Raw genomic sequence first — 24,920 nt, forward strand, 5'->3', positions numbered from 1 at the left:
TTGTCCAGGTCTTGCTGCATTTGGACATGGACTGCTTCAGTATCTGAGGAGTCATGAATGGTGCTGAACATTTTGCAATCATCAATGAACATCCCCATTTTTGACCTTATGATGGAAGGAAGGTCATTGATGAAGCAGCTGAAGATGGTTGGGCCCAGGACACTACCCTGAGGAACTCTGTAGTGATGTCCTGGAGTTGAGATCACTGACCTCCACAAAACACAACCATCTTCCTTTGTGCTAGGTATGAATCCAACCAGCGGAGAGCTTTCCCCTTGATTCCCATTGACTCCAGTTTTTCTAGGGCTCCTTGATGCCACACTTCTTGCTGCCTTGATGTCAAGGGCAGTCACTCTCACCTCACCTCAGGAGTTCAGCTCTTTTGTCCATGTTTGAACCAAGGTTGTAATGAGGTCAGGAGCTAAGTGGCTCTGGTGGAACCCAAACTGGGTGTCAGTGAGCAGGTTATTGCTAAACAAGTGCCACTTGATAGCACTGTTGATGACTCCTTCCATTACTTTACTGATGATGAAGAGTAGACTGATGGTGCAGTAATTGGCTGGGTTGGAATTTTCCTGCATTTTGTGTTATGGACAGACCTGGGCAATTTTCCACATAGCCGGGTAGATGCCAGTGTTGTAGCTGTGCTGGAATAGCTTGGCTAGGGGCACGGCAAGTTCTGGAACACAAGTCTTCAAAACTATGCCAGAATATTGTCAGGGCTCATAGCCTTTGCACTATCCAGTGCCTTCAGCAGTTTTTCGATATCACGTGGAGTGAATCGAATTGGCTGAAGTGTGGCATCTGTGATGCTGGGGACCTCCAGGGGAGGCCGAGATGGATCATCCACTCAGCACTTCTGGCTGAAGATTGTAGCAAAATGCTTCAGCCTTATCTTTTGCACTGGTGTGTGGGCTCCCCCATCATTGAAGATGGGGATATTTGTGGAGCCTCCTCCTCCAGTGAGTTGTTTAACTCTCCACCACCATTCACGACTGGATGTGGCAGGACTGCAGACCTTAGATCCGATACATTGGTTGCGGGATCGCTTAGCTCTGTCTATCACTTGCTGCTTATGCTGTTTGGCATGCAAGTAGTCAATAGTCATACTCACAGGGTCGGGTTAGTTGTGTTCAGACAGCTGAGAATATCCCTGAACTTTAATATCAGCTCCCTGTGTGCATGGATCAGGAGCCTGATCCTCAGTCCCCAGAGACACCTGTTTTAAACATTCCCCACTGTGATGGGGTCAGAGCTTCACCCAGCATGGGTCAGGTAGGGGTGGGGTTATACACTGTCAATCAGAGTGTCTCTTAAAGAGGCACCATCCTTCACAGGACTGTCAAATTCTTTAAAGAGTAAAGTAAATTAAGGAAGACTTGCATTTTTAGAACACCTTGCACAAGCTCAGGATTTCCCAAAGTACTTTCCAGCCATTGAAGCCCTATTTTTGAAATGCAGTGACTGTTGTAATGTAGAATATATAAGGATGGAATATATAACCCACATTGAGTAATATGAAGGAGGTTGGACCTCGCTGTGTCACAATTCCCAATCACTGTGTGCTTTGTTTACAGTACCAGCTTCCACCAAATACAGGGACCCATCAAATGTAACCCCAACCCCAGACAGCTCCTCTGGGGCAGCCACTGTTGCAGGGAACATTCTCCAGCCATCGACTGGGATCAGCAGGAAAGTTGGAATATCTCAAGGTATGTTTATATTCTTAAATGGGATCACAATGATTGTAATTTATATTTAACGCTCTCGTTTTTCTATTAATCCTTTGTGTTTCTATTTAACCCTTTCTTTCTCAGTGATATTTCTTCAATGAGGCATTCGAGATTCTCGCTCTTGTTTACTCCTCACAGCTCTCTATTGATTTGAGTCTCAAATCCAGGGCCTGAGTGGATGTAATTGGTGAATTCAGAGTGAATAGCATGTAACAGTTTAATGTACAGGAGGGGCACTGCAACAGGGGGAGGCCACTTAACCCCTCAAACCTGTTCCACCAATGAGGTCTTGGCTGATCTGTGACCTAACTCCATCTCTTTGCCCCACTTTAATGGTGAGGTAATGGAGTAGTGTTGTCACTGGACTAGTAATCCAGAGACCAAGGGTAATGCTCTGAGAACCTGGGTTTGAATCCTGCCACATATGAAATTAAAAGTCTAATGATGACCATGAAACCATTGTTGATTGTTGTAAAAACCCATCTGATTCACTATTGCCCTTTGGGGAAAGAAATCTGCCATCCTTACCTGGTCTGGCCTACAGGTGTCTCCCAGACCCACAGCAATGCCAATATGGTTGACCCTGAAATGGTCTAGTAAGCCACTCAGTTATAAAAAGTCCAAAAGGAATGAAAATGGACAGACCACCCGGCAGAGACCTAAGCACTGGAAACAACAAAGGCAAACACAGTCCTGTCGACCCTGCTAAGTCCTCCTCATGACCATCTGTGGGCTGTCTCACAGACTAGTGAAGTAACAGCCTGACATTTTTTTTTATTATACATTCACGGGATGTGGGCTTCGCTGGCTGGGCCAGCATTTAATGCCTATCCCTAATTGCCCTTGACAAGGTGGTGGTGAGCTGCCTTCTTAACCACTGCAGTTCACTTGGTGTAGGTACATGCACAGTGCTGTTAGTGAGGGAGTTCCAGGATTTTGACCCAGCGAAGGAACGGCAATATATTTCCAAGTCAGGGTGGTTAGTGGTTTGGAGGGGAACTTCCAGGTGGTGGTGTTCCCATCTATCTGCTGCCCATGTCCTTCTAGGTCATAGTGGTCGTGGGTTTGGAAGGTGCTGTCTAAGGAGCCTTGGTGAATTCTTGCAGTGCATCTTGTAGATGGTGCACACTGTTGCCACTGTGCATCGATGGTGGAGAGAGTGAATGTTTGTAGATGTGATGCCAATCATGCAGGCTGCTTTGTCCTGGACTGTGTCAAGTTTCTTCAGTGTAGTGGGAGCTGGACTCATCCAAGCAAGTTCCATCACACTCCTGACTTGTGCCTTGTAGATGGTGGACAGGCTTTGGGGAGTCAGGAGGTGAGTTATTTGTTGCACGATTCCTAGCCTCTGACCTGCTCTTGTAGCCACAGTATTTATATGGTTAGTCCAGTTCAGTTTATGGTCACCAGTAACCCCAGGATGTGGATAGCGCAAGATTCAGTGTTGATAATGCCATTGAATGTCAAGGGGTTGTGGTTAGATTCACCCTTGTTGGTGATGGCCATTGCCTGGCACTTGTGTGGCGTGAATGTTACTTGCCACTTGTCAGCCCGAGCCTGGATATTGTCCAGGTCTTGCTGCATTTGGACATGGACTGCTTCAGTATCTGAGGAGTCATGAATGGTGCTGAACATTTTGCAATCATCAATGAACATCCCCATTTTTGACCTTATGATGGAAGGAAGGTCATTGATGAAGCAGCTGAAGATGGTTGGGCCCAGGACACTACCCTGAGGAACTCTGTAGTGATGTCCTGGAGTTGAGATCACTGACCTCCACAAAACACAACCATCTTCCTTTGTGCTAGGTATGAATCCAACCAGCGGAGAGCTTTCCCCTTGATTCCCATTGACTCCAGTTTTTCTAGGGCTCCTTGATGCCACACTTCTTGCTGCCTTGATGTCAAGGGCAGTCACTCTCACCTCACCTCAGGAGTTCAGCTCTTTTGTCCATGTTTGAACCAAGGTTGTAATGAGGTCAGGAGCTAAGTGGCTCTGGTGGAACCCAAACTGGGTGTCAGTGAGCAGGTTATTGCTAAACAAGTGCCACTTGATAGCACTGTTGATGACTCCTTCCATTACTTTACTGATGATGAAGAGTAGACTGATGGTGCAGTAATTGGCTGGGTTGGAATTTTCCTGCATTTTGTGTTATGGACAGACCTGGGCAATTTTCCACATAGCCGGGTAGATGCCAGTGTTGTAGCTGTGCTGGAATAGCTTGGCTAGGGGCACGGCAAGTTCTGGAGCACAAGTCTTCAAAACTATGCCAGAATATTGTCAGGGCTCATAGCCTTTGCACTATCCAGTACCTTCAGCAGTTTTTCGATATCACGTGGAGTGAATCGAATTGGCTGAAGTGTGGCATCTGTGATGCTGGGGACCTCCAGGGGAGGCCGAGATGGATCATCCACTCAGCACTTCTGGCTGAAGATTGCAGCAAATGCTTCAGCCTTGTCTTTTGCACTGGTGTGTGGGCTCCCCCATCATTGAAGATGGGGATATTTGTGGAGCCTCCTCCTCCAGTGAGTTGTTTAACTCTCCACCACCATTCACGACTGGATGTGGCAGGACTGCAGACCTTAGATCTGATACATTGGTTGCGGGATCACTTAGCTCTGTCTATCACTTGCTGCTTATGCTGTTTGGCATGCAAGTAGTCAATAGTCATACTCACAGGGTCGGGTTAGTTGTGTTCAGACAGCTGAGAATATCCCTGAACTTTAATATCAGCTCCCTGTGTGCCTGGATCAGGAGCCTGATCCTCAGTCCCCAGAGACACCTGTTTTAAACATTCCCCACTGTGATGGGGCCACAGCTTCACCCAGCATGGGTCAGGTAGGGGTGGGGTTATACATTGTCAATCAGAGTGTCTCTTAAAGAGGCACCATCCTTCACAGGGCTGTCAAATTGTTTAAAGAGTAAAGTAAATTAAGGAAGACTTGCATTTTTAGAACAGCTTGCACAAGCTCAGGATTTCCCAAAGTACTTTCCAGCCATTGAAGCCCTATTTTTGAAGTGCAGTGACCGTTGTAATGTAGAATATATAAGGATGGAATATATAACCCACCATTGAGTAATATGACGGAGGCTGGACCTCGCTGTGTCACAGTTCCCAATCACTGTGTGCTTTGTTTACAGTACCAGCTTCCACCGAATACAGGGACACATCAAATGTAACCCCAACCCCAGACAGCTCCTCTGGGGCAGCCACTGTTGCAGGGAACATTCTCCAGCCATCGACTGACATCAGTAGGAAAGTTGGAATATCTCAAGGTATGTTTATATTCTTAAATGGGATCACAATGATTGTGATTAGGCAACCGAGATTCTCGCTCTTGTTTACTCCTCACAGCTCTCTATTGATTTGAGTCTCAAATCCAGGGCCTGAGTGGATGTAATGGGTGAGTTCAGGGTGAACAGTGTGGAACAATTTAATGTACAGGAGGGGCACTGCAACAGGGAGGCCACTTAACCCCTCAAGCCTGTTCCACCAATGAGGTCTCGGCTGATCTGTGACCTCACTCCATCTCTTTGCCCCACTTTAATGGTGAGGTGATGGCATAGTGATGTTGCCACTGGACTAGTAATCCAGAGACCAAGGGCAATGCTCTGAGAACCTGGGTTTGAATCCTGCCATGGCACATGATGTGAGTTAAATTCAATAAAAATCTGAAATGAAAAGTCTATGATGACCATGGAACCATTGTTGATTGTTGTAAAAACCCATCTGATTCACTATTGCCCTTTGGGGAAAGAAATCTGCCATTTTGACCAGGTCGGGCCTACAGGTGACTCCCAGACCCACAGCAATGCCAATGTGGTTGACTCTGAAATGGCCTAGTAAGCCACTCAGTTATATTAAACTGCTAAAAAGTCCAAAAGGAATGAAAATGGACAGACCACCCGGCAGAGACCGAGGCACTGGAAACAACAAAGGCAAACACAGTCCTGTCGACCCGGCTAAGTCCTCCTCATGACCATCTGTGGGCTGTCTCACAGACTAGTGAAGTAACAGCCTGGCATTTTTTTTATTACTCATTCACAGGATGTGGGCTTCACTGGCTGGGCCAGCATTTAATGCCCATCCCTAATTGCCCTTGACAAGGTGGTGGTGAGCTGCTTTCTTCAACCACTGCATTCCATGCGGTCTAGGTACACCCACAGTGCTGTTAGGGAGGGAGTTCCAGGATTTTGTCTCAGCGATAGTGAGGCAACGGTGAGATATTTCCAAGTCAGGATGGTTAGTGGTTTGGAGGGGAACTTCCAGGTGGTGGTGTTCCCATCTATCTGCTGCCCACGTCCTTCTAGATCGTAGTGGTCGTGGGTTTGGAAGGTGCTGTCTAAGGAGCCTTGGTGAATTCCTGCAGTGCATCTTGTAGATGGTGCACACTGTTGCCACTGTGCATCGATGGTGGAGAGAGTGAATGTTTGTAGATGTGGTGCCAATCATGCAGGCTGCTTTGTCCTGGACTGTGTCAAGTTTCTTCAGTGTAGTGGGAGCTGGACTCATCCAAGCAAGTTCCATCACACTCCTGACTTGTGCCTTGTAGATGGTGGACAGGCTTTGGGGAGTCAGGAGGTGAGTTATTTGTCACACGATTCCTAGCCTCTGACCTGCTCTTGTAGCCACAGTATTTATATGGTTAGTCCAGTTCAGTTTATGGTCACCAGTAACCCCAGGTTGTCGATAGTGCAGGATTCAGTGTTGATAATGCCATTGAATGTCAAGGGGTTGTGGTCAGATTCTCCTTTGTTGGTGATGGCCATTGCCGGGCACTTGTGTGGCGTGAATGTTACTTGCCACTTGTCAGCCCGAGCCTGGATATTGTCCAGGTCTTGCTGCATTTGGACATGGACTGCTTCAGTATCTGAGGAGTCATGAATGGTGTTGAACATTTTGCAATCATCAATGAACATCCCCATTTTTGACCTTATGATGGAAGGAAGGTCATTGATGAAGCAGCTGAAGATGGTTGGGCCCAGGACACTACCCTGAGGAACTCTGTAGTGATGTCCTGGAGTTGAGATCACTGACCTCCACAAAACACAACCATCTTCCTTTGTGCTAGGTATGAATCCAACCAGCGGAGAGCTTTCCCCTTGATTCCCATTGACTCCAGTTTTTCTAGGGCTCCTTGATGCCACACTGCTTGCTGCCTTGATGTCAAGGGCAGTCACTCTCACCTCACCTCAGGAGTTCAGCTCTTTTGTCCATGTTTGAACCAAGGTTGTAATGAGGTCAGGAGCTGAGTGGCTCTGGTGGAACCCAAACTGGGTGTCAGTGAGCAGGTTATTGCTAAACAAGTGCCACTTGATAGCACTGTTGATGACTCCTTCCATTACTTTACTGATGATGAAGAGTAGACTGATGGTGCAGTAATTGGCTGGGTTGGAATTTTCCTGCATTTTGCGTTATGGACAGACCTGGGCAATTTTCCACATAGCCGGGTAGATGCCAGTGTTGTAGCTGTGCTGGAATAGCTTGGCTAGGGGCACGGCAAGTTCTGGAGCACAAGTCTTCAAAACTATGCCAGAATATTGTCAGGGCTCATAGCCTTTGCACTATCCAGTGCCTTCAGCAGTTTTTCGATATCACGTGGAGTGAATCGAATTGGCTGAAGTGTGGCATCTGTGATGCTGGGGACCTCCAGGGGAGGCCGAGATGGATCATCCACTCAGCACTTCTGGCTGTAGATTGTAGCAAATGCTTCAGCCTTATCTTTTGCACTGGTGTGTGGGCTCCCCCATCATTGAAGATGGGGATATTTGTGGAGCCTCCTCCTCCAGCGAGTTGTTTAACTCTCCACCACCATTCACGACTGGATGTGGCAGGACTGCAGACCTTAGATCCGATACATTGGTTGCGGGATCGCTTAGCTCTGTCTATCACTTGCTGCTTATGCTGTTTGGCATGCAAGTAGTCAATAGTCATACACACAGGGTCGGGTGAGTTGTGTTCAGACAGCTGAGAATATCCCTGAACTTTAATATCAGCTCCCTGTGTGCATGGATCAGGAGCCTGATCCTCAGTCCCCAGAGACACCTGTTTTAAACATTCCCCACTGTGATGGGGCCAGAGCTTCACCCAGCATGGGTCAGGTAGGGGTGGGGTTATACACTGTCAATCAGAGTGTCTCTTAAAGAGGCACCATCCTTCACAGGACTGTCAAATTCTTTAAACAGTAAAGTAAATTAAGGAAGACTTGCATTTTTAGAACAGCTTGCACAAGCTCAGGATTTCCCAAAGTACTTTCCAGCCATTGAAGCCCTATTTTTGAAGTGCAGTGACTGTTGTAATGTAGAATATATAAGGATGGAATATATAACCCACCGTTGAGTAATATGAAGGAGGTTGGACCTCGCTGTGTCACAATTCCCAATCACTGTGTGCTTTGTTTACAGTACCAGCTTCCACCGAATACAGGGGCCCATCAAATGTAACCCCAACCCCAGACAGCTCCTCTGGGGCAGCCACTGTTGCAGGGAACATTCTCCAGCCATCGACTGGCATCAGTAGGAAAATTGGAATATCTCAAGGTATGTTTATATTCTTAAATGGGATCACAATGATTGTGATTAGGCATTCGAGATTCTCGCTCTTGTTTACTCCTCACAGCTCTCTATTGATTTGAGTCTCAAATCCAGGGCCTGAGTGGATGTAATGGGTGAGTTCAGGGTGAACAGTGTGGAACAATTTAATGTACAGGAGGGGCACTGCAACAGGGAGGCCACTTAACCCCTCAAGCCTGTTCCACCAATGAGGTCTCGGCTGATCTGTGACCTCACTCCATCTCTTTGCCCCACTTTAATGGTGAGGTGATGGCATAGTGATGTTGTCACTGGACTAGTAATCCAGAGACCAAGGGTAATGCTCTGAGAACCTGGGTTTGAATCCTGCCATGGCACATGATGTGAGTTAAATTCAATAAAAATCTGAAATGAAAAGTCTATGATGACCATGGAACCATTGCTGATTGTTGTAAAAACCCATCTGATTCACTATTGCCATTTAAGGAAAGAAATCTGCCATTTTGACCTGGTCAGGCCTACAGGTGACTCCCAGACCCACAGCAATGCCAATGTGGTTGACTCTGAAATGGCCTAGTAAGCCACTCAGTTATATTAAACTGCTAAAAAGTCCAAAAGGAATGAAAATGGACAGACCACCCGCCAGAGACCGAGGCACTGGAAACGACAAAGGCAAACACAGTCCTGTCGACCCGGCGAAGTCCTCCTCATGACCATCTGTGGGCTGTCTCACAGACTAGTGAAGTAACAGCCTGGCATTTTTTTTATTACTCATTCACAGGATGTGGGCTTCACTGGCTGGGCCAGCATTTAATGCCCATCCCTAATTGCCCTTGACAAGGTGGTGGTGAGCTGCTTTCTTCAACCACTGCATTCCATGCGGTCTAGGTACACCCACAGTGCTGTTAGGGAGGGAGTTCCAGGATTTTGACCCAGCGATAGTGAGGCAACTGCGATATATTTCCAAGTCAGGATCGTTAGTGGTTTGGAGGGGAACTTCCAGGTGGTGGTGTTCCCATCTATCTGCTGCCCATGTCCTTCTAGATCGTAGTGGTCGTGGGTTTGGAAGGTGCTGTCTAAGGAGCCTTGGTGAATTCCTGCAGTGCATCTTGTAGATGGTGCACACTGTTGCCACTGTGCATCGATGGTGGAGAGAGTGAATGTTTGTGGATGTGGTGCCAATCAAGCAGGCTGCTTTGCTTCTTCAGTGTAGTGGGAGCTGGACTCATCCAGGCAAGTGGGGAGTATTCCATCACACTCCTGACTTGTGCCTTGCAGATGGTGGATAGGCTTTGGGGAGTCAGGAGGTGAGTTATTTGTCACACGATTCCTAGCCTGTGACCTGCTCTTGTAGCCACAGTATTTATATGGTTAGTCCATTTCAGTTTATGTTCACCAGTATTTCCAGGATGTTGATAGTGCAGGATTCAGTGATGGTAATGCCATTGAACGTCAAGGGGCAAAATGCTTCAGTCTTATCTTTTGCACTGGTGTGTGTGCTCCCCCATCATTGAGGATGGGGACATTTGTGGAGCCTTCTCCTCCAGTGGGTTGTTTAATTCTCCACCACCATTCACGAGTAGATGTGGCAGGACTGCAGACCTTAGATCTGATCCATTGGTTGTGGGATCGCTTAGCTCTGTCTATCACTTGCTGCTTATGCTGTTTGGCACGCAAGCAGTCAATAGTCATACTCACTGATTCATACCTCACAGATAATGTCTCAGACACTACCATCACCATCCCTGGGTATGTCCTGTCCCTCTGGCAGGACAGACAGCAGAAGTGGCTGCATAGTGGTATATAGTCAGGAAAGAGTTGCCCTGGGAGTCCTCAACATCGACTCTGGACCCCATGAAGTCTAATGACATCAGGTCAAACATGGGCAAGGAAATCTGCTGCTGATTACCACATACCACCCTCCCTCAGCTGATGAATTTGTGCTCCTCCATGTTGAACACCACTGAGGGTGGCAAGGACACAGATGTAGTCTAGGTGGGGGACTTCAATGTCCATTGCCAAGAATGACTCGGTAGCACCACCACAGACCGAGCTGGCTGAGTCCTAACATAGCTGCTAGATCAGGTCTGCGGCAGGTGGTGAGGGAACCAACAAGAGAGAAAAACATACTTGACCTCATCCTCACCAACCTGCCTGCTGCAGATGCATCTGTTCATGACAGTATCAGTAGGAGTGACCACAGCACAGTCGTTGTGGAGACAAAGTCTCATTTTCACATTGAGGAGACCCTCCATCATGTTGTGTGGCACTGCCGCCATGCTAAATGGGATAGATTTCGAACACATCTAGCAACTCAAGACTGGGCAACCATGAGGCGCTGTGGGCATCAGCAGCAGCAGAATTGTACTCAACCACAATCTGTAACCCGGTATATCCCCCACTCTACCAATACCATCAAGCCAGGAGAACAACCCTGGTTCAATGAAGAGCGCAGGAGGGCATGCCAGGTGCAGCACCTAAAAATGAGGTCTCGACCTGGTGAAGCTACAACACTGGACTGCTTGCATGCCAAACAGCATAAGCAGCAAGTGATAGACAGAGCTCACAGACTCATAGACGTTTACAGCACAGAAGGAGGCTACTCGGTACATCGTTTCCGTGCCGGTCAACAAAGATCTGACCACACTAATCCCATTTTCCAGCGCTTGGCCCATAGCCCTGGAGGCTATGGCAATGCAAGTGAATATCTAAATACTTCTTAAACGTTATGAGAGTTTCTGACTCAACCACTTTTTCAGGCAATGAGCTCCAGACTCCCACCACCCTCTGGGTGGAAAAATTTCTCCTCAAATCCCCTTAGCCTTCTACCTCTTACCTTAAATCTATGCCCCCTGGTTATTGACCCCTCTACTAATGGAAAAAGTGCCTTCATATCCAACCTATCTTTGCCCCTCATAATCTTATACACCTGTATCAAGTCCCCTCTCAACCTTCGTTGCTCCAAGGAAAACAACCCCAGCCTATCCAATCTTTCCTCATAGCTCAGACCCTCCAGCCCAGGCAGCATCCGGGTAAATCTCCTCTGCACCCTCTCCAGTATAATCACATCCTTCCTATAATGTGGTGACCAGAACTGCATGCAGTAATCCAATTGTGGCCTAACCAGCATTAAGTACAGTTCCAGCATAATCTCCCAGCTCTTGAATTCTATGCATCAGCTAATAAAGGCAAGTATCCTATATGCCTTCTTAACCACCTTATCTCCCTGCCCTACTACCTTTAGGGATCTGTGGATATGCACACCAAGGTCCCTCTGATCTTCAGTACTTTCCAGGGTCCTACCATTCATAGTGTAATCCTTGCCTTGTTAGCCTTCTCTAAATGCATTACCTCACAATTTTCTGGGTGGAATTCCATTTGCCGATGCTCTGCCCACCTGACCAGTCCATTGATATCCTCTTGCAGTTTACGGCTATCCTCCTTACTATATACCACCCTACCAATTTTTGTGTCATCCGCAAACTTCTTGATCGTACCCCCCTACATTTAAGTCCAAATCATTTATGTACACCACAAACAGCAAGGGCCCCATCACCGAGCCCTGCAGAACCCCACTGGAAACAGACTTCCAGTCACAGAAACATCCCTCTACCATCACCCTTGCTTCCTGCCTCTCAGCCAATTTTGGATCTAACGTGGCACCTTGCCTTGGACCTCATGGGCTCTTACTTTCTTGACCAGTCTGCCACGAGGAACATTACCAAAAGCCTTGCTAAAGTCAATATAGACCACATCAAATGCATTATTCTCATCAACACTCCTGGTTACCTCCTTAAAAAATTCAATCAAAATTGTCAAACACGACCTTCCCTTAACAAATCCATGCTGACTATCCCTGATTAACCTGTGTCTCTCCAGTGCAGATATATTCTGTCCCTCAGAATTCTTTCTAATAACTTCCCCACCACTGAAGTTAGACTGACTGGCCTGTAGTTTCCTGGTCTATCCCTTCCTCCCTTTTTTAATAATGGGACAACGTTAGCAGTCCTCCAGACGTCTGGCACCTCACCTGTGGCCAGAGAGGATTTGAAAATTACTGCTGGGGCCCCTGATATCTCTTCCCTTGCCTTCCTCAACAGTCTGGGATACATCTCATCCAGACCTGTGGATTTAGCCACTTTTAAGGCCGCTAAACTCGCTTGTACCTCTTTTCTCTCTATGTTAATTTCCTCTAATATTTCACAGTCCTCCACCCTGATGTTTATACCTGTGTCGTCATTTTCCATTGTGAAGACCGACACAAAGTATTCATTGAGGACTGTACCCACGTCTTCCGGGTCCACGCACACATTACCTCTATGGTCCCTAATTGGCCCGACTCTTTCCCTAGTTATTCTCTTGCTCTTTATATATTTAAAAAACACCTTTGGGTTTTCCTTTATTCTACCCACCAATGCTTTCTCATGCACTCTCTTAGCCTTCTTAATTTCCTTTTTAAGATCCCCCTTGCACTTTTTATACTCCTCTAGGGACTCTGCCGTATTGAGCCCTTAGTATCTACCGTGAGCTTATCTTTTTTTCTTAATCCTAACCTTTATGTCCCTTGACATCTAGGGTTCTCCAGACTTGGTCCCCCCCTTTGTCTTTACAGGAACATATTTGCCCTGTACTCTCGCTATTTCCTCCTTGAATGCCTTCCACTGCTCTGACACAGTTTTATCTGCAAGTAGCTGCTCCCAGTCCACTTGGGCCAAATCGTATCTCATCTTAATAAAATTCACCTTTCCCCAGCTTAGAACTTTTATTCCCGACCCAACCTTATCCTTTTCCTTAACTGTCCATAATCTAACTGAGTTATGGTCACTACCTCCAAAATGCTCCCCTACTGATACACTTTCCACCTGCCTGGGCTCATTTCCAAATATTAGATCCAGAACTGCCCCCTCCCTTGTTGGGCTTTCTACATACTGGCTAAAAAGTTCTCCTGGATGTAACTTAAGAATTTTGCTCCCTCCCTACCTTGCACACTAAAACTATCCCAGTTAATATTTGGGTAGTTTGATTACATATTTGATCCTCTATATCTCCCTGACTGTTTGGGGGCCTATAGTACACACCCAACAGCGTGTTTGCCCCTTCTGTGTTTTTTACTTCTACCCATATGGCCTCATTTGATGATCCTTCCGAGATATCAATCCTCCTCACTGCTATAATTGATTCCTTGATCAATCTTCTATCCCCCTCTCTATCTCGTCTGAATACCCTGTAACCAGGAATGTTGAGCTGCCAATTCTGCCCTTCTTTTAGCCAAGTCTCGGTCATAGCTATGTTATCATACTCCCACATGCCTATCTGTGCCCTCAGCTCATCCGTCTTATTCTTCAGACTCCTTGCATTACAATATATTCCATTTAACCTTGCTAAACACACTTCTTTCTTATCTAGCCTATGTTTCATCTGCCTTCCAGACTCGCTTACTAGTGTTTTAACTTCTCATCCCATCTCAGCTTCTCTCCCCTCTGAACTACTTTTCAGGATCCCATCCTCCTGCCAATTTAATTTAAAATCCGCTCCAACAGCATTAGCAAACCTCCCCGTGAGGATGTTGGTCCCGTTCCTGTTCAGATGTAACCCATCCAATTTGTACAGGTCCCACCTACCCTAGAAATGGTCCCAGTGCCCCAGGAATCTAAAGCCCTCCCTCCTGCACCATCTCTCCAGCTACGCATTCATCTGCTCTATCCTTCTGTTCCTATACTCACTACTGCATGGCACCGGGAGTAATCCGGAGATCACTACATTTGAAGTCCTGCTTTTCAATTTCCTACCTGACTCCCTAAAGTCTGCTTGCAGGACCTCATTTCTCTTTCTTCCTATGTCATTGGTCCCCCATCAGAATATCCTGCAGCCGTTCCGTGATATCCAAGACCCTAAAACCCAGGAGGCAACATTCCATCCTGGAGTCAGGTCTTGTACCGCAGAAGCACCTGTCTACTCCCCTCACTAATGAATCCCCTACCACTGCCCTTTCGCACTTCTTCCTCCCCTCCTGAGCAACTGGACCAAACCCAGTGCCATGGCCTTGGCTCTGGTTGGCCTCGAGAGAGGAACCGTCACGCTCACCATTTTCCAAGGGTGAGAAACGATTTGCGAGCAAGCTGCACTCAGGGGATTCCCTCACGACCTGCCTGGTTCCCCTTCTTCTGTCTGGCAGTCACCCATTCCCTCTCTTCTTGCACTTCCTTAAGCTGCGGGCTGACCACGTCCTGAAACGTGCTATCCATGAACCTCCCAGCCTCATGAATGTACTGTAGTGACTGCAACTGCTGCTCAAGCTCAAAAACCCAGAGCTCAAGTTGCTCCAGCTGGAGGCACCTCCTGCACACACAGTCATCCAGACCGCCAGGAGCATCTAGGATTTCCCACATAGCGCAGGATGTGCAAATCATGGGACCGAGACATCTCTTAACTAAATAGAATATGGACCCTTGCTTTTATTTTACCCCTAATCCTACCTGAGTATAGACTAGATACTAGATCCTGTAGATAGATTAGATCCTTTAGGATCTGTCCCAGGCTGCTGGCTGCCTATCCTGGGGTCCTTCTCTCGCACTCTCCACTAGGTGCTGCTGACTGACTGTCTCAGGATCCTCCTCTCAGTCTCTCTTTTAGGTGCTGCTGACTACCTGTCCCAGGGTCCTCCTCTTGCACTCTCCTAAGTAATCTCACAAGCAACGGATCAGATCTAAGCTCTGCAGTCCTGCCACATCCAGTCATGAATATGGTGGACAATTAAACAACTCGCTGGAAAGTTCCACAAATGTCTCCATCCTGAATGATGGAGGAGCCCAGCACATCAATGTTAAAGATAAGCCTGAAGCATTTGCAACAATTCTCAGCCAAAATTGCTGAGTGGATGATCCATATCAGCCTCCCCTGGAGGTCCTCAGCATCACAGGTGCCAGTCTTCAGCCAATTCAATTCGCTCCAGGTGATATCAAGAAACGGATGAAGGCACTGAATAGTGCAAAGGCTATGAGCCTTGACAATATTGCAGCAACAGTACTGAAGACTTGTGTTCCAGAACTTGCCACACTCCTAGCCAAGCTGTTCCAGCACAGCTACAACACTTGCATTTACCTGGCAATGTGGAAAATTGCCCAGGTATGTCCTGTACACAAAAAGCAGGACAAATCCAACCCGGCCAATTACCATCCATCAGTCTACTCTCAATCATCAGTAAAGTGATGGAAGGAGTCATCAACAGTGCTATCAAGTGGCTCTTGCTTAGCTATAACCTGTTCATTGACACCCAGTTTGGGTTCCACCAGGGTCACTCAGCTCCTGACCTCATTGCAGCCATGGTTCAAACATGGACAAAAGAGCTGAACTCCAGACATGAGGTGAGGGTGATTGCGCTTGACATCAAGGCAGCATTTGACCGAGTGTGGCATCAAGGAGCCCCAGCAAAACTGGAGTCAATGGGAATTAGGGGGGAAAGTCTCCGCTGGTTGGAGTCATATCTAGCACAAAGAAAGATGGTTGTGGTTTTTGGCGGTCATTCATCTCAGCTCCAGGACATCACTGCAGGAGTTCCTCAGGGTGGTGTCCTCGGCCCAGCCATCTTTAGCTGCTTCATCAATGACCTTCCATCCATCATAAGGCCAGAAGCGGGGGTGTTCGCTGATGATTGCACAATATTCATCTCCATTCACGACTCCTCAGATACTGAGGCAGTCCGTGTCCAAATGCAGCAAGACCTGGACAATATCCAGGCTTGGGATGACAAGTGGCAAGTAACATTCGTGCCACACAAGCGCCAGGCAATGACCGTCTCCAACAAGAGAGAATCTATCCATCGCCCCTTGACATTCAATGGCATTATCATCACTGAATCCCCCACTATCAACATTCTGGGAGTTACCATGACCAGAAACTGAGCTGGACTAGCCATATAAATACCGTGGCTACAACAGCAAGTCAGAGGCTAGGAATCCTGCGGCGAGTATCTCACCTCCTGACTCCCCAAAGCCTGCCCATCATGTCCAAGTCACAAATCAGGACTGTGATGGAGTACAGTCCACTTGCCTCAATGAGTGCAGCACTCAAGAAGCTTCACACCATCCAGGACAAAGCTGTCTGCTTCATTGGCACCACATCCACAAATATTCACTCCTTCCAACACTGAAGCACAGTGGCAGCAGTGTGTACCATCTACAAGATGCACTGCAGAAACTCACCAAGGCTCCTCAGGCAGTACCTTCCAAACCCGCAACCTCTACCACCTAGAAGGACAAGGACAAAGGGAGCAGACACATGGGAGGTTCCCCTCCAATCCACTCACCATCCTGACTTGGAAATATATCACTGTCTCTTCACTGTCGCTGGGTCAAAATCCTGGAACTCCCTCCCCAACAGCACTGTTGTTGTACCTACACCACATGGACTGCAGTAGTTCAAGAAGGCAGTTCACCACCACCTTCTCAAGGGCAATTAATACTGGCCTAGCCAGTGACACCTACATCCCTTGAATGAATACATTTTTAAAATTCCCTTAATAAAAATCAGTAAACACAAGCTTCCCTCAAACTCACAGCCAATGGGATCTTGCCTGACAGACACCATGAAATGGTTTCCTAGCCAGTTTCCTTCCACCGTCTCCTCGTACATTCTGATCCTCAATTGGAATTTATTTTTTAATTTTCATTTACTCCCCCTCCTGCTGGAACTCCTCTCTCTCTCTCTCACGGACTCTGGGCTGGGAATAAAGACCCTCACAACTTCCTGATCCTGACCCCTGTGCAGTGTCCCTCCTGCAAAGTGCATTCTGAAGGGCCCATTCCTTCTGGCACACCCTGGTCCACATTTCCGTCACATTCAACACCCCCACCCCTTCCCATGGCACTTTCCTGTGCAAATGCAGGAGATGCAACACCTGTCCTTTCACCTCCGTCCATTCCACTGTCCAGGGCTCCAAACACTCTACCCAGGGGAAGCAATAATTTACAGGTACTTCTTCCAATTTAGTAAACTGTATTAACTGCTCATGATGCAGTTGCTGCTACACTGTGGAGACTAAATGCAGGATTGGCTGATTGTTTTAATGAAATTATTTCTTAAATCTGCAAACATGACCCTGAGCTTCTGGTTGCTTACCATTTTAATTCTGCATCCTACTCTCACTTTGGTTTCTATCATCGAAATCCTACTGTTCCACTGAAGCTCAGTGAAGAACAGCATTGCATGTTTCCATTTGGCACTTCATTGCCTGTCAGACTCGGCACTGAGATTATAAAGCAGGGTGCCACAATTTAATGTACAGAAGGGACATCAGATTCATCTCAATTCACAACTGAGTCCTCACCACTGTATGTAAACTGATGGAGGCTTTAAACAGCCTGTATTCAGGATGGGACAGGAACAAGAGGAGAGAGCCCAGGGCACAATCCTGTATTCAGGATCACAGAATCACAGAAATTTAACGGCACAAATGATGCCATTCGGCCCATCGTGACTGCACCGGTTCTCCAAATCAGCATTATGACCTAGTGCCTTTTACGAGAGGGAACAGCTTCTCCGTATCTACTCTGTCCAGACCCCTCATGATTTTGAACATCTCTATCAAATCTCCTCTTAGTCTTCTTCTCTCCAAGGAGAACAGTCCCAACCTCTCCAATCTATCTTCGTAACTGAAGTTTCTCATCCCTGAAACCATTTTAGCAAACCTCTTCTGCACTCTCTCCAATGTGTTCACATCCTTCCTATAATGTGGCGCCCAAGACTGTACACAACACTCCAGCTGAGGTCTAATAAGAACATAACATAAGAACATAAGAACTAGGAGCAGGAGTAGGCAATTCAGCCCCTCGAGCCTGCCCCACCATTCATTACGAATATGGCTGATCTCATTTTGGCCTCAACTCCAATTTCCTGCCCTCTTCCCATAACCTTTCAACACATTACTAATTAAAACTCTGTCTATCTCCTCCTTAAATTTATTCAGCGTCCCAGCATCCACTGCATTCTGAGGTAGTGAATTCCACAGATTCACAACACTTTGAGAAAAGTAATTCCTCCTCATCTCTGATTTAAATCTACCACCCCTTAGCCTAAAACTATGGCCTCTCATTCTAGAATGCCCCAGAAGGGGAAACATCTGCTCCACATCTACTTTGTCTATCCCCTTTAGCATCTTATATACCTCAATTAGATCTCCTCTCATCCTTCTAAACTCTCACGAGTATAGGCCTAAACTGCTCAATCTCTCCTCATAAGACAAGCCCCGCATCTCTGGAATCAATCTAGTGACCTCCTCTGAACTGCCTCCAGTGCAACTACATCCTTCCTCAAGTAAGGGGACCAAAACTGTGCACAGTACTCCAGGTGCGGTCTCACCAATGCCTTGTACAGTTGCAGCAACACTTACCTATTTTTATACTCTATTCCTTTAGCAATAAATGCCAAAATTCCATTTGCCTTCCTTATTACTTGCTGTACCTGCATACTAGCTTTCAGAGATTCATGCATGAGGACACCCAGATCCCTCTGCACTGAAGCGTTCTGAAGTTTCTCTCCATTTAAATAATAAGTCGCCCTTTTATTCTTCCAACCAAAATGGATAACCTCACACTTATCTACGTTAAAACTCCATCTGCCAAATTTTGGCCCATTCACCTAACCTGTCCATATCCATTTGTAAATTTCTTATTTCTTCCTTGCAACTTACTTTCCCACCTATTTTGGTGTGATGTGGTGCCTTTGATGAACAGACCACAGGAGACTCAGGTACAGGTTACGATCGTTTATTCGAGCAATTGCAAGGAGAGCACCTGCTCAATACAGCTTGAGACAGTACTCTGCTAAACTGCAAGTGTTCATCATATTTATACATTATTGGTCACGTACAAGAACAGTTTCGAGATTTCAATCTTGTCAACATATAGGTTTACATTAAACTGACAAGTCTAGTGACAAGTACGTGTATTGTATGACCCTATTTGTTTCTCACCCAGGCAGAGACCGTCCCTCGTACCTAAACTAAGACCATCTGTTCTTTCCCTATCTGCTGTAAACAGGCTCAATCTTAGTTGTTTTTCAACCTAAGGCTCCAGTCTGACTCCCAAAACACCCAATCTATCATATTTACATTCTTCTTCGTCCAATATGGCCTTGCTGATACTCACAAGCCCTGAGAATGTGCAAGGTTTAGATTTCTCTCTGTCCAGCCTGGCCTTTAACTGTTAACTGCTTACGCAGATAAGTTTTGCCTGCTTGGATATTTTAAGTATCGATTCCCTTCAATAAGTTCTTACTGTATCCCTATACTATATCCTTTTATTTCCCCCTAACATGGTGTCATCTGGAAATTTAGCTATAGTACCTTCTACCCCTGAATCCAAGTCATTAATATAGGTTGTAAATAGTTGGGGCCCAAGGACCGAACCCTGTGGCACCCCACTAGTTACAGCTTGTCATCCAGAAAAAGACCCATTTATCCTGACTCCCTGCTTTCTGTTGGTTAGCCAATCCTCTATCCAAGCTAATATATTACCCCTAACTCGTGTGATCTTATCTTGTGTTTTAATCTTTTGTGCGGCACCTTATCAAAGGCCTTCTGGAAGTCCAGATATACTACATCTACAGGATCCCCTAATGAGTGCCTTATATAAATTCAACATAACTTCCTTGCTCTTGTACTCTATGCCCCTATTAATAAAGCCCAGGATACTATATGTTTTATTAACTGCTCTCGCCACCTGTTCTGCCACCTTCAATGATCTATGCACATCTGCACCCAGGTCTTTCTGCTCCTGTACCCCCTTCAAAATTTCACCCTTTATTTCATATTGTCTGTCTATATTCTCCCTACCAAAATGCATCACGTCATACTTCTCCACATTGAACTTCATCTGCTACCTATCTGCCCACTCCACCAACTTGTCTATGTCCTTTTGAAGTTCAACATTGTCCTCCTCACAGTTTACAAAACTCTCAAGCTTCGTATCATCCGCACACTTTGAAATTGTCCCCTGCGCACCAAATCTAGATCATTAATGTATATCAGGAAAAGCAAGGGTCCCAATACCGACCCCTGGGGACCTCCACTACAAACCTTCCTCAAGCCCAAAAAATATCCATTGATTTCTGCTTCCTATTTTTCAGCCAATTTTGTATCCACGTTGCTACTGTTCCTTTTATTCCATGAGCAATAACTTTTCTCACAAGTCTGTTGTGTGGCACTGTATCAAATGCCTTTTGAAAGTCCATGCGCACTACATCAACAACATTACCCTCATCAACTTTTTCTGTTACCCCCTCAAAAAACTCCAGAAAGTTAGTTAAACACTATTTTCCCTTTAGAAATCCATGCTGGCTCTTCCTTATCAACCCATATTTTTCCATGTGACTACTAATTCTAACCTGATTAATTGTTTCTAGAATCTTGCCCACCACTGAAGTTAAACTGACTGGTCTGTAATTGCTGGGCTTATTTTCACAACCTTTTTTGAACAAGGGCGTTATGTTTGCAATTCTCCAATCCTCTGGCACCTCCTCTGAGTCTAGGGAAGACTGAAAGATTATGGCCAGTGCCCCTGCAATTTCTACTCGCGCTTCCTTCAATATCCTTGGATGCATCTCGTCCAGTCCTGGTGCCTTGTCAACTTTAATTATCGACAGTCTATTCAACACTTCCTCCTTGTCAATTTTGAACCATTCTAGTGACAAAGTTTCCTCGTCTGTCACCATGGCCTGGATAGCATCCACCCCCTTTGTAAAAACGGATGCAAAGTATTTATTTAATACCTCAGCCATGGCCTCTTCACCCATGTGTAAATTCCCTTTTGGGTCCCTAATCGGCCCTACTCCTCCTTTTACCACTGTTTTACTATTTATATGCCTATAGAAGACTTCGGGATTCCCCTTTATGTTGGCTTTTCTCATAATCCCGCTTCCCTTCTCTAATATGCTTTTTCACCTCCCCTCTGAACCTTCTGTATTCCTCTTGGTTCTCAATTGCATTTTCTACCTGACACCCATCATAAGCACACTTTTTCTTCTTTATCTTAATTTCTATCTCTTTTTTCATCCAGGCAGCTCTGGATTTGTTTGCCCTGCCTTTCCCTTTCGATGGAATATACCTTGACTGTGCCCGAACCAATTCTTTTTTGAAGGTAGCCCATGGTTCAGCTACAGTTTCTCCTGCCAATCTTTGATTCCAGTCTGTCTGGCCCAGCTCCATTTTTGCCCCATCTAAGTCGGCTTTCATCCAGTTAATTATTCTTATTCTGGATTGCCTATTGTCATTTTCTATCATCATCCTAAAAGGTACAATACAATGATCACTGTCTCCTAAATGTTCTCCCACTGACACTTGATCTATTTGGCCCACCTCATTTCCAAGAACCAGGTCCAACAGTACATCTTTTCTTGTTAGATTGGACACATACTGCTGTAGAAAACTTTCCTGAACACAATCAAGGAACTTTTGCCCCTCTCTGTCCTTTACAGTGCCATTGTCCCAGTCTACATTCAGGTAATTAAAGTCCCCCAATATAACTACTCTATACTGCTTGCATCTCAGTGCTATTTCCCAGCAGATTTGTTCTTCTACATCCTTCTCACTATTTGGCGGTCTATAGACTACACCGAGCAATGTAATTGCACTCTTTTTATTCCTTAGCTCTAGCCAAATTGATTCTGTCCTTGAACCCTCTGGGACGTCCTCGTTCTCCAGCACTGCAATGCTCTCCTTCACCAATACCACCACCCCTCCTCCTTTTCTTCCTTTCCTTTCCACGACCACGACCTCTCGCTGTTCACCCTCCCCATGAAGCCTGCAGCCGCTCTGTGACGTCCTTGACCCTGGCATCAGGGAGGCAACATATCATCCAGAAGTCACGTCTACGACCACAGAAATGTCTGTCTGTTCCCCTAACCAATGAATCCCCTGTCACTATTGCTCTTCCTTTCTTCTTCCTCCCCTCCTGTACAGCCGAGCCGCTTGTGGTGCCACAAACTTCGCTCTGATTGCACTCCTCCGAAGAACAAGTGTGCTTACCAGCTTCCAAAACTGAAAACCAATTTGTGAGCGGAATCCCAGGGGACTCCTGCACTACCTACCTACTTCTCTTGGACTGCCTGGTGGTCACTCATTCCCTCTCTGTCTCCAGGCTCTTAAGCTGCGGTGTGAGCACCTCTCTGAACAGGCTATCCACATAGCTTTCAGCCTCGCAGATGCACCACTGTGAATCCAGCCGCTGCTCGAGCTCTGAAACCCGGAGCTCAAGTTTCTGCAGCTGACAGCACTTCCTGCACATGCAGTCGTCCAGGACACTGGTAGCGTCCATGATTTTGCACATATTGGACATGCATTCCACTCGACTGAGCTGCCTTGCCATGTCTTAACTCTACTTCCCTTACATTAACTTTATTCTACTTTGGATTATTTGTATTACTTTATTGTATTGACCCTAAATTTCCCTTATTCCTGGCGCTTCTCAGTTAAGTCCAAGCATAGCTACTTGTTTAAAAAGACTGTGACCCCTGGTTCTGAATTCCCCCACCATCGGGAACATCCTTCCTGCATCTAGCCTGTCTAGTCCTGTTAGAATTTTATAGGTTTCTATGAGATCCCCCCTCATTTTTCTGAACTCCAGTGAATATAATCCTAACCAATTCAATCTCTCCTCATATTCAGTCCCGCCATCCCAGGAATCAGTCTGGTAAACCTTCGCTGCACTCCCTCTATAGCAAGAACATCCTTCCTCAGATAAGGAGACCAAAACTACACACAATATTCCAGGTGTGGTCTCACCAAGGGCCTGTATAATTGCAGCAAGACATCCCTGCTCCTGTACTCGAATCATCTCACTATGAAGGTATTCATACCATTTGCCTGCATGCTTACCTTCAGCGACTGGTGTGCAAGGACACCCAGGTCTCGTTGCACATTCTCCTCTCTCAATTTATAGCCATTCAGATAATAATCTGCCTTCCTGTTTTTGCTACCAAAATGGATAACCTCGCATTTATCCACATTATACTGCATCTGCCATGCATTTTCCCACTCACTCAGCTTGTCCAAATCACACTGAAGCATCTCTGCATCCTCCTCACAGCTCACCCTCCCACCCAGCTTTGTGTCATCTGCAAATTTGGAGATATTACATTTAGTTCCCTCATCTAAATCATTATTATGGAGTGAATAGCTGGGGTCCCAGCACCGATCCCTGTGGTACCCCACTAGTCACTGCCTGCCATTCGGAAAAAGACCCGTTTATTCCTACTCTTTGTTTCCTGTCTGCCAACCAGTTTTCCATCCATCTCAATACACTACCCCCAATCCCATGTGCTTTAATTTTACACGATAATCTCTTATGTGGGACTTTGTCAAAAGCCTTCTGAAAGTCCAAATAAACCACATCCACTGGCTCCCCCTCATCAACTCTACTAGTTATATTATCGAAAAATTCCAGTAGATTTGTCAAGCATGATTTCCCTTTCGTAAATCCATGCTGACTCTGTCCGATTTTGCCACTGTTATCCAAGTGCTCAGCTATTAAATCTTTTATAATGGACTCTAGAATTTTCCCCACTACCGACGTCAGGCTGACTGGTCTATAATTCCCTGTTTTCTCTCTACCTCCCTTTTTAAATAGTGGGGTTACATTTGCTACCCTCCAATCTGTAGGAGCTGTTCCAGAGTCTATAGAATCTCGGAAGATGACCACCAATGCATCCACTATTTCTTGGGCCACTTCCTTAAGTACTCTGGGATGTAGATTATCAGGCCCTGGGGATTTATCAGCCTTCAATCCCATCAATTTCTCCAACACCATTTCCCTACTAATACTGATTTCTTTCAGATCCTCCCTCTCACTAAACCCTGTGTTCCCCAACATTTCTGGTATGTTATTTGTGTCCTCCTTTGTGAAGACAGAACCAAAGTATGTATTTAGTTGGTCAGCCATTTATTTGTTCCCCATTATAAATTCCTCTGTTTCTGAATGTAAGGGACCTACATTTGTCTTCACCAATCTTTTTCTCTTCACATACCTATAGAAACTTTTACAGTCAGTTTTTATGTTACCCGCAAGCTTACTCTTGTCCACTATTTTCCCCTTCTTAACCAATCCTCCCTCCTCACCAAACTCCCTCAGTCACCTCTGCTCTCGAACTCTTGCCGCTTCTCGCGTTGTTTTTATCGCTCCTCTGCTCTTCTCTAGGTGCTGCTGACTGCCTGGCTCAGGGTCCTCCTTTCACACTCTCCTCTGGGAATTAGGATGGGACAGTGACAGGAGGGAGAGAGCCCAGGACACACTCCTGTATTCAGGATGGGACAGTAACAGGAGGGAGAGAGCCCAGGACACACTCCTGTATTCAGGATGGGACAGTGACAGGAGGGAGAGAGCCCAAGACACACTCCTGTATTCAGGATGGGACAGTGACAGGAGGGAGAGAGCCCAGGACACACTCTGTGAGCTGTGCATTTCCTTTACAACCAGTGCTGAGATTGTGGGGCTCTAGCTGTGAGGCTGTAGAATGTTCCTATGAATCCCCTTCATTGTGTCTCGAGTGTTTGAAAGGTTTCGATTCCATTTAATAACTAATTCTGTAGGCACCTAAAGGAAGGAACAGTGAACAGGGAGAACGTGTTCACAGTTCCAGGGTTTGTGTGATTAAACTGACTGTTAC

General features: G+C 46.2%; 1 protein-coding gene across 1 annotated transcript in view; it reads left to right on the forward strand.

Moving 5' to 3' along the window:
• The window catches only part of LOC144685704 (E3 ubiquitin/ISG15 ligase TRIM25-like), a 56,023-nt gene that overhangs the window by 28,905 nt on the left and 2,198 nt on the right, over positions 1 to 24,920 (forward strand). The window contains exon 6 of the mRNA XM_078550503.1: positions 8,139 to 8,273. Coding sequence (XP_078406629.1) covers positions 8,139 to 8,273 — 135 coding nt within the window. The remainder of the gene's footprint in view (positions 1 to 8,138; positions 8,274 to 24,920) is intronic.

The sequence above is a fragment of the Cetorhinus maximus genome, chromosome 10 (genome assembly GCF_964194155.1).
Source record: "Cetorhinus maximus chromosome 10, sCetMax3.hap1.1, whole genome shotgun sequence".
Taxonomy (NCBI): domain Eukaryota; kingdom Metazoa; phylum Chordata; class Chondrichthyes; order Lamniformes; family Cetorhinidae; genus Cetorhinus; species Cetorhinus maximus.